The 15,417-nt window shown below is 43.8% G+C and overlaps 1 protein-coding gene across 1 annotated transcript; it reads right to left on the bottom strand.

Moving 5' to 3' along the window:
* Positions 1 to 740: 740 nt before the first annotated feature.
* On the bottom strand, positions 741 to 14,786 carry FIGLA (folliculogenesis specific bHLH transcription factor). Its single transcript, XM_075598992.1, has 6 exons — positions 14,699 to 14,786; positions 13,113 to 13,351; positions 11,936 to 12,088; positions 8,698 to 8,943; positions 3,694 to 3,742; positions 741 to 849 (listed from the first exon to the last, which is right to left on the bottom strand). The coding sequence occupies exons 2-5, from the start codon at positions 13,320 to 13,322 to the stop codon at positions 3,722 to 3,724; spliced, it is 630 nt and encodes a 209-aa protein (XP_075455107.1). The 5' UTR covers positions 13,323 to 13,351; positions 14,699 to 14,786; the 3' UTR covers positions 741 to 849; positions 3,694 to 3,721.
* Between the last annotated feature and the right edge of the window lie 631 nt (positions 14,787 to 15,417).

Raw genomic sequence — 15,417 nt, forward strand, 5'->3', positions numbered from 1 at the left:
CCGGTGCATGTATGTAAAGCGAAAATGTACTTAAAGTGCAGCACTACCTTTTCCCACTTATCGATGCATGTACTGTACTGTAATCGCCATATACGTGCATAACTGATGTAAATAACGCATTTGTGACAGGCTCTATAGTCTCCCCGCTTGCGCACAGCTTCGGTACAGGTAGGGAGCCGGTATTGCTGTTCAGGACGTGCTGAAAGGCGCATGCACGAGCTGCCGTTTGCCTATTAGGCGATATGTCCTTACTCGCGAGTGTACTTAAAGTGAGTGTACTTAAACCGGGGTATGCCTGTATAGCTATTGTGGCCCTGAAATATCCAGGCACACAAACTCCCAGTAGTATCTTCAATAGAGAAATCCTCTTTGGAAAGGATTTTTATAGCAATGCGCTGCAGGCCCATTTGGCTGTTTAACATCAGAATCACTACTCAATATTAAATTATAGTGTACATTTAATACCCTGAGCTATCAGAGAGGCACGGTTTAGAGGGCTAGCGTCATTAGTGGTCAGCTTCTGTCATTGTTGAAGCACTTCAATTAGGTTTGTTTTTAAAAATCTGTTTTCAAAATAATTGGGTTCAGACGATTGAAATTGTGTGATCATACTCTGTACTACTGTATTGTACTCATCTCTCAAAAGGATCCCAGAGCAAGGCAAACATTGATACAAACCACACACTAGCTCAGCTGCTTGCCAATTTTTTTTTAAATGTATTTATTCTTAAATATTCCATCAAAATAAACAGAAGCACCTGGCCAGATATATTTATTTTATATATACAGCGTATATGTATTTACAAGAAAAAAAATCTTCATTTTTCAAAAGAATAACTTCTCCAGGACCTAAAGAAAAAGACACAATGTATCCAGGTACTTTTTACTGCCATGTGTGTCAGCTGTCAGAGATGGGAAGGAGAGACAGGGGAAGGAGAAAGAAACAGGGGCGCGTGCGAGAGAGAGCGAGAGAGATAGAGATATTGGAAGAGAGGATGTGTATGCCTGCTGCCCTGGAGGATTGAGGCGTCCTGTTAGAAACTTGTAGAGAGGGGGCCTGCCGAACTGCCTGCTGAAAGATGCCTGTCAGGTGAACCTCAGCTTGGACAGGCACATCCATAGACACCTTCCAGCAGGCAACCTCTGCGGATCAGGGCAGCTTAGGCTGAGTCCATAGGGACTTCAGCCGTCCTGAGGCTCGCGGAGGCTGAGGGAAAGCCTGGCCTTAGTCCGCACGCCGTCCAGGGGCAGGCCAATGACGTCACAGAGCTGATTCGCCCTCATTGGGCGAACCGCTCACGTGACCGGCCCTCCGCTCCCCTCAGCGTGCAAATTTAAATCTGACTGTCTCTGCACGCCTGCGGACGCGTGCGCCTGCTAAAGCCGCTCTCATTGCGGCTGCAGGGGCTCACTGCCAAGCGTCAGCGACTAAGCGCTGACCATGCCCGCAGCCTTAGGTTTGTCGGCAGAATAGTATTGTATTGTTTGTCTTTATTTATATAGCGCCATAAATATACATAGCGCTTCACAGTAGTAATACATGTTGCAATCATATAAATAACAAATATAAATAACAGGTCATGGGAATAAGTGCTTCAGACACACTGTAAGAGTAACATGAAGGAAGAGGAGTCCCTGCTCCGAGGAGCTTACAATCTAATTGGTACGTAGGGGAACGTCTAGAGACAGTAGGAGAGAATTCTAGTAAGTGCGTCTGCAGGGGGCCAAGCTTTATGCATCATGTGTCCAGGATTATCCATAGTGCTATTCAAATGCTTCTTTAAGCAAATGTGTCTTAAGGTGGGTCTTAAAGGTGGATAGAGGGTGCTAGCCGGGTATTGAGGGGAAGGGCATTCCAGAGGTGCGGGGCAGTCAGTGAAAAAGGTTTAAGGCGGGAGAGGGCTTTAGATACAAAGAGGGTAGAAAGAAGACATCCTTGAGAAGAACGCAAGAGTCGGGATGGTGCATAGCGAGAAATTAGGGCTGAGATGTAAGGAGGGGCAGAAGAGTGTAAAGCTTTAAAAGTGAGGAGAAGAATTGAGTGTGAGATGCGGGATTTGATCGGAAGCCAGGAGAGGGATTTCAGGAGGGGAGATGTGGAGACAGATTTACGAAAGAGTAGAGCGATTCTGGCAGCAGCGTTTAGGATAGATTGTAGGGGAGACAGGTCAGAGGCAGGAAGGCTGGACAGCAGGAGGTTGCAGTAATCGAGACGGGAGAAAATGAGGGCCTGAGTCAGAGTTTTAGCAGTCGAGTAACAAAGGAAAGGGTGTATTTTTGCGATATTGCGGAGGAAAAAGCGACAGGTTATAGAAACGTTTTGAATGTGAGAGAGGAATCGAGTGTGACCCCTAGGCAGCGTGCTTGGGCTACTGGGTGAATGATCGTATTTCCAGCAGTGATGTGGAAGGAGGTAGTAGGGCCAGGTTTAGGAGGAAGTAAAAGGAGCTCTGTTTTTGCCATGTTAAGTTTCAGTCGACAGATGGCCTTCCAGGATGATATTCCAGAGAGACATTCACAAACTTTGGTCTGAATAGCAGGTGTAAGGTCAGGGGTTGAAAGGTAAAATTTGTGTGTCGTCAGCATAGAGGTGATATTTAAACCCAAAAGATGGGATTAGGTCACCTAGAGAGAGTGTGTAAAGAGAAAAGAGAAGGGGTCCCAGGACAGAGCCATGGGATACCCCCACAGAGAGATCGATAGAGGAGGAGGTGTTAGCAAAAGAGACACTGAAAGTACGATGGGAGAGGTAAGAGGAGATCCAGGATAGAGCTTTGTTCCGAATACCAAGAGTATGGAGGATGTGAAGGAGAAGAGGGTGGTCCACGGTGTCAAATGCTGCAGAGAGGTCGAGTAATATGAGCAGAGTGTAATGACCTCTGTCTTTGGCAGCATGGAGGTCGTCAGTTATTTTAGTGAGGGCTTTTTCAGTAGAGTGAGCAGTGCGGAAGCCAGATTGTAGAGGGTGTAGAAGAGAATAGGTGTTGAGAAAGTGTAGCAATCGAGAGAATACAAGACGTTTCAGGAGTTGAGGCAAAAGGCAGGAGGGAGACAGGTCGATAGTTAGAAGGACAGGTAGGGTCAAGCTTGCTGTTTTTGAGCAATGGTATAACGGTTGCATGCTTGAAGGAAGATGGAAAAGTACCAGAGCAGAGGGAGGAGTTAAAGATCTGTGTGAGCATAGGGATTATAGAAGGAGCAAGAGGTTTTAGGAGATGGGAAGGAATGGGATCAAGAGGGCAGGTGGTAGAGGGAGAAGAGGAGATCAGCAGTGATACATCCTCCTCCGAGAAAGCAGAAAAAGAGAGTCAAGAAAGGCAGGAGAGTTAGGAAGCAGTGTGGGATGGGAGGAGGCAACAGATGGGATGTTCTGACGTATGGATTCCACCTTTTCCTTAAAAAAAGTCAGCAAAGTCCTGAGGTGAGATGGAGGAAGAAGAGGAGGCAGCCGAGGGTGGTCTGAGTAGAGAGTCAAAGACAGAAAAGAGTGGTGAGGGAGAGAGGCAGCAGCTGGGTGTTGGCAACCTGCAGAGAACCACAAGTAGCAGCTGAAAGAGCCGCAGGTTGCCGACCTCTGGTCTAGATGGACACTATTCTGACTCATACCCATCTGTGACTATAAACTACAGGAACTGGGAGAAAAGTATGAGCACTGAAATTAAAGCAGATCTAATGAGTGCAGAGAATACTTACCAACATGGATTCCCAACAAAGCCCAGCCTCATTGCTTGCTCTGATACACCTAGTAACAATGAAACAGGAATATCTTGTGTTATCTGTGCCATTTTGACAAGTCACTGTTTAATTATTATGAAATAACTTTCGTGGGTACACTTGTAAATATCAGCATAGACAGAGACAACTTGGAGGCAGTCACAAGACTTCATAAATTGGTGAAAGATAGAACTGTATTGTACCGATGCATCGGTCCGCCTTGAGACCGTTATCATGGTGTGCTAATACAGTGCTGCATGCATATTTATACCCTACCAAAAGGCAATCAGGACACCTAGAGAAATGGTGGGCAGCTGCTAGTTGCCTAGCAACAAATGGAAAGAAAAAAATAAAACAGTGCTAATTAGACTATTTAACAAGCAAATAACTGCTTACCAACATAATGGGGGAATAGAGCGTTTCATTAACATGTTAACGTACACATCATACAATTGCATTTTTACAAAAGAGCAACAGGTTCGTTACTATATGCCAAATTGTACCAAAAAGGGGCGTACATAATTATGACGCAAAGTAATGTATGGGGATTAGATAACTCCTGATCTGATATGATTGTGGTTTGAAGAATATGTAATGGATTGTTATTTTATGCCAAGTTAATGAAAAAGAGGAGACATCAAACTTAAAGGGAGAGCAAAAAATATGAGTGTAGAGACTAAGACAGGTTAGAGAGAAAACTATGGGACACAGGTTGTAGGTAAACTCAACCATAAGCATGCTTGTGTATTAAAAATGAGAAAATATCACCACTGACCTTAATATATTAAACTGATTAGTTATGATGTTAAACATTGTAACTTAAATCTAAAAATTGTATAATGTATGGTATATAAAAACCAGGTAGTTGGATCCAGAATGCATCAGTGTCAAACACACAATTCTAGCCAAATATCATGTCAAATTAAGGTCCATTGTAGGTGTAATACACTTTCTCTCCCCCCTCCCAAATCGCAGATATAGACCATGTGGGGAAATCTACAGGTGTTACCAGGTGTGGTGGGTTACCTGATAGAGGTTCAGGCTTCCTGTGAGCCCGCCACTGGGAGCCTGGGGTGTATCCTGGAATGTACTACTTACAGCGCCTGCACCTGTGCAGAGATTCTAGTGCGTAGAATAACCCCTGACACAGGAACCACATACAGTAACCATTTACACCAGATTATGGATAAAACAGTTTACTATATGCAACACAACACAATATATAACAATAACCATATGACAATAGTGTCATCCTGTAACACTGACCTAGTGCAGGCCGTAATCCCACAACCTTCCCCCAAGAGGCCCCCACCCACGTGTGAGACAGCGCTGCCCACTAAGTTGTGATGAGAGTTGGTGCACTTGGTGTATGATGAAGGAACCTGCCGGGTGTGTCCACACCCGGGCGCGCAGATGCTTTACTTGGATGATGGATCCGAAAGAGTGATCCAAACGCTGCCTCCGCTACGTGGGGTGGCGTCCCGCCAGACAGTCCCACTATGAAGATAGTCTCTATCTTGAGTGATGGTCTGAGTCCAAACACGATGATCAGGGCTGCACAGCAGGTGAACTGTGTCCCTGAACTCAGCAAATAACTAAAGGGGCAGGGTCCCTACCTAGGGCCTGTCCCTGTCACAACCACAATCTGGGTTATGGATAGGATTCTATCTGGGGCCTAGGGGGGTAACCTGGCCTAGTGCAGGGGCTACTGCTCCCTGCACACACCCTTCCCTAACCTGCTCCCAGCTCTGACTGCCCTCTTCCCTGTGCGCAAAAATGTATCTCCTCTCCCTCAGGAAGAAAGCTGCAGCCCTATTGGCCGTACTGGACCACCTGACCTATACAGAGGCTCATGGGACATGTAATCCCCGCTGAGAGCCTTCGCCGATTGGTTGGCGTTCGCGCGCATACGCGATCTTCCGTAATGGCCACCACACTGAAGGGACTACTGCGCATGCTCCATCTTCATGCATGCGCGAAGCAACATCCAAAATGGTGCCCCCCGCTAGCCTGGTGCGCCGCAAGCTTCCGGCGACCAGCTCGCCTCACTAGCCTCCCCCACACACTCCCGCCACCCACCGGATCTACGTCCTACCCCCCGGAGGCACCCACAACCGCCGCGGAGGTAAGGGGGCCAATAGGAGCCCAAGGGGAACCGGGGCTACATAGGGAAATCCAAAGTACTAATGTGGTCAGGGGGTAATAAATCATTGACAGTGTGAATTTTTACGCAAAAAAGTTCAGATGAGTTAAAAAAAAAAAAAAAAAGTACAGTAATCATCCCACATTGGCCTTACTGGAGTGGAAATTGTGATGCAAGTTCATGCAGCGTTACTGATGGCGTAAATATGCCCCATCAATGATGAATAGGCGCACTCATTTCATCTTGGAAGCTTGAGCACCTATGGCAGCATCCAAAACAAGTCAGGGTCATATTAGACACAAAATCAGATTGGCACTCCACTGGACTTATTCAAAATCGTGTAAAATAAGTTCCAAACATTGGTGGTGACTTAACAAGTGTCACTGATTACATACAGAGATGCCAAAATCAAAAGGTCCACAGATATCGCGTCAAAGTATACTTGTTCAATGCAGGGAAACATTGCACCAGGATGTGTTAGTCACATTTATGGTGTCTGTTTCACGGGAGTCTTGAGTAAATAGACAGCAGATCCCAATTCTCCATAATTGCTTTCCAGATAACAGGTAGTGTATGTAGACTCCTTTACGCAATTTCAAGACTGCACTATAGATCTCTCTAAGAATAAAAATAGGGAAGACCCAGTTTAAGGGCTGCGAGGTGGAAACAGCAGAAAAGTGTATTGCAAGCCATTTGCTTTCTATTCAAGGATTGCTCCTGGGTCCCCTGCTTTTGAACTGGTTTATTAAACCCTGAGGTTGGCAGAGAGAGCAAAGACTCCATCTTTGGCTGCGGCCCCGCTGGCGCTGAGCGCGCGATGCTTGACGCTTTGTTACAAAAAGATTTATGTAAGTCCCCACTCACGTGGTGCGCACAGGCACGCACACCCACGCTTGGGTAAACAAAAAAAATAAATAACTTTCGAGCGCGCTCAACTTGCCCGCGACACCCCCGCGCGCACGCTTCTGAAATAGCCAGGACATCCGGCGCTCATGCTTGGAGAACTGGTGACGTCACCGCTCTCAAGCATGAGTGCGGTCAGCGCTAGCGGGGCTGCAGCCTTTGCTGATGATACTAAATTGCGTAAGGTAGTAGTTTGTAATTTCTCTCCAGAAGGACTTGGATAGACTGGAAACTTGGGCAGGTAAATGGTAGATGAGGTTTAATACAGATAAATGTAAGGTTATGCAATTGGGAAACAAGAATAAACAGGCGATTTACAAATTAAATGGGGATAAATTAGGGGAATCCTTGATGGAGAAGAATTTAGGAGTGCTTGTAGACAGCATGCTTAGCAATAGTGCCTAATGTCATGCAGTAGCTGCAAAGGCAAACAAGATCTTATCTTGCATTAAACGGGCAGTGGATGGAAGGGAAGTAAACATAATTATGCCCCTTTATAAAGCATTAGTAAGACCACACCTTGAATATGGAGTACAATTCTGGGCACCACTCCATTAAAAAATCCATTATGGAACTAGAGAGAGTGCAGAGAAGAGCCACCAAATTAATAAAAGAGATGGATAATCTGATTTATGAGGAAAGGCTAACTAAATTAGATTTATTTACATTAGAAAAGAGGCGTCTAAGAGGGGATAAGATAACTATATACAAATATATTCGGGGACAATACAAGGAGCTTTCAAAAGAACTATTCATCCCAAGGGCAGTACAAACGACACAGGGTCATTCCTTAAGTCCGGAGGAAAGGAGATTTCCCCAGCAACAAAGGAAACGGTTCATTACAGCAAGGGCAGTTAAAATGTGGAATTCCTTACCCATGGAGACTGTGATGGCAGATACAATAGCTATGTTAAAATAAAGGTTGGACATCTTTTTAGAAAGGAAATGTATACAGGGATATACCAAATAAGTAAACATGGAAAGGATGTTGATCCAGGAGTAATTTGATTGCCAATATTTGGAGTAAAAAATGAATTTATTTTCCCCTTATGAGATATCATTAGATCGTATTTCACTTGGGGGGAGGGGGGGGTTGTTTGCCTTCTTCTGAATCAATATACTGCAAGTACAAACATAGGATAAAGTATCCGTTGTCTACATTTAGCATAGGTTGCACTTGATGGACATATGCCTTTTTTCAACCTCATCTACTATGTAACTTAATAATATAAATACTAATTGTCTACACCTCTCTCTTTACATAACTTTGTTGCTTCATAGTTATGCAAGTCCTTTTTTTTTTTTTTTTTTTTAAATACAATACAAATATATATATATATAACAAATCAGTTACTGTTTGTTGAACACACATGTACCAGTATCTTTCCCGACCTCTCTAGGCGTCCAGGTTGCATTTGGTTGGGTATAAATAGGCTCTTATAATACAGTGCTATCACTCTTTGATAAAGGTTCCAAGGTGGACTGAAACATCAGAACAAAATATAATTGTCAGCCAATTTATGACGTTTTGTGACTGCTTGCAAGCTGTCTACTATATAAGGGGGGGGGGGAGAGAGAGAGAAGGCCTTGCATGTCATGTATATATGGATATATACAGTGGTTGACAAATCACCAAAAAATCTACTCGCCACACAAAAAAATCTACTCGCCACCTAGTACCAAACGTGTGCTGCTTGGGCCAATATTTACTCGCCCGGGGGTTAAATCCACTCGCCCGGGGCGAGCAAATGTACAGGTTTGTCGAACATTGATTATATACACATACTATATGTATACAGTATACACAACAGTTGCATTACTATAAAGATGTAGCAGCTCTAACTATTCCCGGCACCGCGATTGTGTGACATTGGCCCATGTAGCAGTGTAAAGGTTAAGTTCAGCTTCAGCGAGCGCTATTCCTGGTAGGACATTACCATTCTCCCCGTCTTGTGGATCTGCACAAGCTCCAGGTATCCCGGAAACATGCCTGCTGTCCTCCACAAACACATCGGCTCCGCTCCGTTCTGCGCAAAGGGGGCGTCACCCCCGCTGAAATCTCCCGAGGGGTCCATGTGGAACTCGGAGGGGAGAGGAGGAACAGTCCCGAAGAACTCGGGCATCAGTGGGGCGGGCAGCGGGTATCGGTGTGGGGGTTCCACATCAGTTACGTTTTCCACTTTCTAACCAAAATAAGGCATAAAAAACATGAAAAGGAACAGAACAGACACCTGGAAGTAATAATAGTGTATTAACAAATATATGGATGTATATAAGAAACACACTTACATAAAATTATTGGATCTTCAGTGCAGTTGGGGATAACTCTGGGTATTACCTCAAAAATAGGAGAGAAAAGGGGGACATAGTATAACACTGTTTAATAATGAACAAATTTAAAAGAGATTGGGCACTCACAAACGGCCAACAGTTAATGGCATATAGAAGAGATGTCTCCAGGTTTCACAGACCGGTCTTTTCACTCTTTGATTGTCAGTCTGCAATCCTCTCCAGTTGGTTTGTTGTCTGCAGGAGGGTTGGTAATTAGCAGCGGTTGGTCTTCCGGTCTTGTGCACAGATCGGTCGTCCTCATGCTCAGCATGCTCCTTGTCTCAGCTCACATTTTTTCGCGCATGCGCATGCGCTCCGATCGTGATGCTGGCCAAACTGGGATTGAGATTTTCTTCCTCTATACGGTGGCCTGACTTGTCCAAAGTTCGTCAGACGCGTTTCGCAAATTAGCTTCCTCAGTGACATCACTGAGGAAGCTAATTTGCGAAACGCGTCTGACGAACATGCGCGAAAAAACGTGAGCCGAGACAAGGAGCATACTGAGCGTGAGGACGACCGATCTGTGCACAAGACCGGAAGACCAACCGCTGCTAATTACCAACCCTCCTGCAGACAACAACAAACCAACTGGAGAGGATTGCAGACTGACAATCAAAGAGTGAAAAGACCGGTCTGTGAAACCTGGAGACATCTCTTCTATATGCCATTAACTGTTGGCCGTTTGTGAGTGCCCAATCTCTTTTCAATTTGTTCATTATTAAAAAGTGTTATACTATGTCCCCCTTTTCTCTCCTATTTTTGAGGTAATACCCAGAGTTATCCCCAACTGCACTGAAGATCCAATAATTTTATGTAAGTGTGTTTCTTATATACATCCATATATTTGCTAATACACTATTATTACTTCTGATTGTGGTCCCCATACCCCCTTCCCCTTTTTTTGCTTTTATATTACATGCAACTCGGAGTCCCAAGCATCAACCAGCGCCGGAGGATCCCCCCCGTTTTCTAAGACTGTCATATATAGAGGTTGGTGAATCACCTCTAAAGAGACTCGGGCAGCAGGTATACTGCATGGGACTGATTTTTATTTTACTTATACATGATTGGCGCAACTATTCTATTTCTCTAGAACAGACACCTGGAATGAGCTCATAGTGCTTAGTGTCACATTCCTGTTACGTGAGAAGAAAAGGCCATTCCTTAATTTTTATAGAACAGCGCACGATGAAGGAACATGAGCCTCAATAACAATACATCAGGTTTAAGATCGGGGGGGAAAAAAATGGAAAAATAAAATGAAGCTTAAAATGAGAATGTATGATGGGCTTCTTTCTACCTTAACTCAATGTTGTCCAAATTATTTTATATTTGGTCTCTTCTACTGTTTACGGCCTCTGCTGGCAGGCTGCTCACTCCATTCACTGCTTCTATAGAGTCGCTTCCCAGTGCTGGAGAAGAGATCAGCTCAATTCATACTGAATGAATGGTACTAAAATCTTCAGCACTAGGAAACAGCTTTGCAGCATATGGAATAGGGGTCAAAATAAAATGTATAATTGGGGCTCTCCGAGCATTATTCTTACAGTCCTTTTACATTTCAAATCTGACGGTTTTTGATGATACTCAGTGATGACTGAACTGCCTTAACCCTTTGCTGCCAGAGGGGCCTGCAACACCTTGCAAGGTAAAAAAAAAACCCAATGAACATCACACTCTCCTCTCTTCCACAGATACAGGGTCTCATACGGCTTTCATTGTTCGCCTTAAATACTCCTGACCTCAAAGGCTGGAGAATAAACAAGTGGAAGGTTCAATACAGTCTAGACTTTTCCCAATGCTCTCCTTACAATTAAATACGAATCATCAAAGTGGAAAAGCAATTAGCAGGGAGTGTGTGTTATGGAAATAATGCTGTTTTGAAATATTCGGGGGCTTTCATGTGGCCGTCTGCAGGAGGGGCTTCCATCTGTTCAGAGAATACTGCGTGCGGATTTATATATGAGATGTCTCAGACTGGTTTACAGGAGATATCAGAGGGTCGAGGTAAACCTACTTCGGATGAGGAGAGACCTGCAATTTGGGGGACCGTCACGCCTTCAACAAAAACAGAACTAATGGATTTTAAAAGCAGGCGATTGTTTGTCAATGGATTTTGGGGGGGAAAAAAAAAGTGTTCTGGCAGCAATGATGCAAAACCTGAGGGAGGACTACAAAAGTAGGCGATACCATTTGTAATTTGGATAAACAGAATAAACAGTATTTTAGATACAAGCTTTTGAGAGCAATGCTTTACTCAGTGTAAAAATATTGTTAGTCCAAATAAAACTATGAAAGTAGCCAGTCATTGAAGATAATGTTTTGGGATGTGGAAGTTCCCATGGCAAACATACAGCGGTAGCAAAGCTTACAGTTCGCGTTGCCCTGCCACGGTCGCAGCCCAGACTGGATAACGCTGCAGTGGTTCCAATCCAGAAGCACGGACCCTGGCAGCGCGATCGCGGCAGCCATTTTCCCCAGCGCTGAGGCCGTTTGCTTTTTCGGACACAGCGCCGGGGACAAGAAATCTTCCTACATCTGTATGCGTCGGACGAGTTTCACAATATTTATCTAATCTCTTGGTGAGGAGACGGTCACTGCTAAAATTATTTACTTTTTCTGTTGTTCTTCCAAGTAGATTTTATTGGCCCCGTTAACCAAATAAATAAACGCAAGTATGTGATAAACGTCAATTTGGTGTACACGAGGAAAAGGAAAACATTTGATTTTTCACAGGATCCAACGAAAATTGTTCTATTTAGTGTTACTAAAACTTCCTATGTGCACCAGCTCTTGTAAACTGAACTTGACCAACCGGTAACAAATAATGATGCATTACTGTACCTCAAACCCCCCCGTCTCTTCCAAGATATCATGAAGCAGCCGAATATAATCTGTTGCCGCCTTGAGCGTGTCGACTTTGCTTGGTTTTCGGTCTTTAGGGATCAGAGGCACAATGGTCTTCAGCTTAGAAAACCCACTGTTGATGTTTCTTATCTGTAGATTATTATACACACACGTAAACACTCAGGAAAATAAAAAATTACTTCAGGGGTTCCTGGCATCTGGTCCTAGGAACGCGATCACAGTGCTGGCTACGCGGCGATTTCTGCCTATAGTGTTAAGAGGCAAGAAACGGCGACCGGGGGCATGGCCGTGAGTGGTTCGCCCTCATTGGCTGAACCGCTCACGTCATGCTGTGGTCCCTGAAAAATCAATTTTTCCTTGACTTACAGCGATCGCGACCAAGCCGTTGCGTGTCTCCTACTATAGGCGCACGTGACGGATTCAATACACTTGTTTTGATGCGTCGTCGAGACTATAAGCGTAGCCTAAGTAATGAACATTAGTGCTACCACACAGCTACATGCAAGAAAAGGGAGTTTTATTTTATTAGTGTTTCGGTCTCTAATGTGGACATTTGTCTTAATCCGCATTAGGGACGGAAACATTTTACTTTCCACAGTGACAGCACCAGCCGTTATATTATGTTGGCAAAGATGGGCTTGTGGATTTTACCCCAAACTTTCCCCAAAGAGACAGGAGGGAGGGGGGAAGGGGGGATTGAAAGTGATCCCTCGTATCAAATAAAGCAAAAATAAATAGATATACAAAAAACACAACAAAACAAGCAGCACATGTAGCGGCTTAAGGCCTTGATTATACCAAGTGCTGCAGCGCTATTCGGTGATGTCACCTAGTACTGCCGCCGAGCAGCATCTTGATTATACCGGGGAGGGAGAGCAGGAGGTGTGGCCTCGAGCGGCTCGCCCTCATGGGTTGAACCGCTCACGTGACACGCCTTCACAAGGAATAATAAATAAAAAATTCTCCGTCTCTAACCAGCCGTACGCATTGCAGTACGTCGCGCACGTCACTTGTGGCATGAGCACTTTCATTGGATGTAAGATACTTGTTTGGCGCAGTGCGGCGCCGCTACACGCGAGGCTGCGCGCGTTTTGGGGTATAATCACAGCCATAGAAAGGTGAATGCAGTTTTAATTACACGCCGAGGTCTCACCCGCTCCCTCTCCTTGGCATTTGCGGTTTGCCTTCTCTCCAGAACCTCCTCAATATTTTCCATGCATAGGTACTGTCCTGAAGGAAGCCTCTTCATCTTGTTTATAGCCGCCATGTAGGGTAGAGGGGTGTATTGCACCCCAAAAATATCCTCCAACAGCTCCGGTGGGGGCGTGACATGCAGTGGCGGGTGCTCACCTCTGTGTGCCATCTTTAAACCTGCTGCACGCCTTGGTGTGTCTATAGGACAGCAGGGGTTCAGTTAAAGGTGCACTCCTGGTTCCTTAGAAAGTTTTAATAAAGCTTAAAGTAAAAAAGTTTGCTTATTTGCTTCTTGGAAAAAAAAAAAAGTATTTTAAATTATATATACACTAATTTGCTTATAAATAGTGGCCCCATTAAACATTGTAATTTAATCTCTACACAAACACTGGCAAGCAGGGGGTGAAAGGGTTTTCTGAACGTAATCAACACCTATCTCCAGAAGTGTCTGTGCGAGCGTATAAATGTAAATTCAGACACAAATTATATATATATATAGCAACTGTAAATATTCCTGTATATTATTTGCATGTCTTAGACAGATCTGCAACCCTGTCTTTCACCATTATCACCCAGCAAACAGCACTTCCACTGCAGCAAGGGATTCTGGGAAATGACATGCAAATGAGCACACAGTGCCACCTTTTATCTCATGCTCACATTACATGAGCAACCCTTAGTCAATGCATGCTGCTTTAAACACAGCTTTTAAGCAAGGACTTGGGAGATGCAAAGTCAGTTAACCCACTCACAGACATGTTTCAACCTTGATGGGTATCATCAGTGTGAGGTTGGCTTGCTGACATTTGCTCAAATGAGATAAGAGTAGGTAAGACTCTCTCTATATATATATATATATATATATATATATACAGTGTTTGACAAACCTATACATTTGCTCGCACCAGGCGAGTGGATTTAACCCCCGGGCGAGTAAATATTGGCCCAAGCAGCACACGTTTGGTACTAGGTGGCGAGTAGATTTTTTTGTGTGGCGAGTAGATTTTTTGGTGATTTGTCAACCACTATATATATATACACACACATATATATATATATATACACACATATATATATATATATATATATATATATATATATATATATATATATATATATATATATATATATACATACATACATACATACACACACACACACATACACACACACACACACACACACACACGTAGAGATATGCATATATAAACATGTATTTTATATATACAAACACACATATATACAGTACACACAAAAATACATGCATACTAATTTATGATATATGTATGCCATTTAGATATTATACAATGTACCAATTGGACCTCACATTACATATCTATAGTATATAAAACGTATTGAGGTGGGGAGATTATATAACACATATACAATACTAAGTCTATATACTGTACCTTGTGTGTCATATACAATAATATATAAATTACATATTGAGAGGAAATAGATATCCCAATTACACATTAACTACCCATTGCACATACAGTATGTAACACCACAAGCAGTACTGGTGAGGGTGGCCACTGTCCTTACCGCTCTCGGTCGCACTGAGGCGCAGCTGTTTTTTTGCATTCCACTTTCGGTCACTGGGCGCCGCGGTTCCACCAGGCAGGAAAGCGAGTCCCGTGAGCGTCATGACGTCAAATGCGCACCGCTCTTCCCCGGAAAGCGTCCCGCATCATTTTAGCGGGAGGAAGTGATGTCTTAAAGCTGTACCTGACTAACAAAGTAATTAGAAGCATGTAGCCATGCAACCCCGCACCACATACATTAGCATTCTACAAGAGCAAGGCCGCTGTTTGTATTATGTTCTTTATAATTGGTTCCCACATTAATTAGCTATATTGCAAAACATTGTGCTCGGATGGCCATTTTTAATTCTCCCAGCACAGCCTGGTTATTGCAGAGCACAAGGGTGGTTTAAGCACTTTATGGAAAGGATCCCTGACAGTGATAAAATAAAATGGCTACCTGGGGTGGGTTGTTATGCAATGTTAACATAACACGCCATTAACATTAGTAACTAATGGGTATGGAGTATCACCACTTGTTTATTTTCACACCCACTACACCACTACTTTCATGTTTACTTACTTACAGTATATTCCCATTGATCCTTTACAAAGGGCTGCCGTATCAACCTGTCTTACAGCCTATATTAATGAAGAACAGGAATCCTGATGAAGGCCCTTGGTGGCCAAAACGTTGGTCTTTTTGTATGTAAAAAAAATATAAAAATTCTTAGATAAAAT

This window comes from Ascaphus truei, chromosome 5, assembly GCF_040206685.1.
Source record: "Ascaphus truei isolate aAscTru1 chromosome 5, aAscTru1.hap1, whole genome shotgun sequence".
Taxonomy (NCBI): domain Eukaryota; kingdom Metazoa; phylum Chordata; class Amphibia; order Anura; family Ascaphidae; genus Ascaphus; species Ascaphus truei.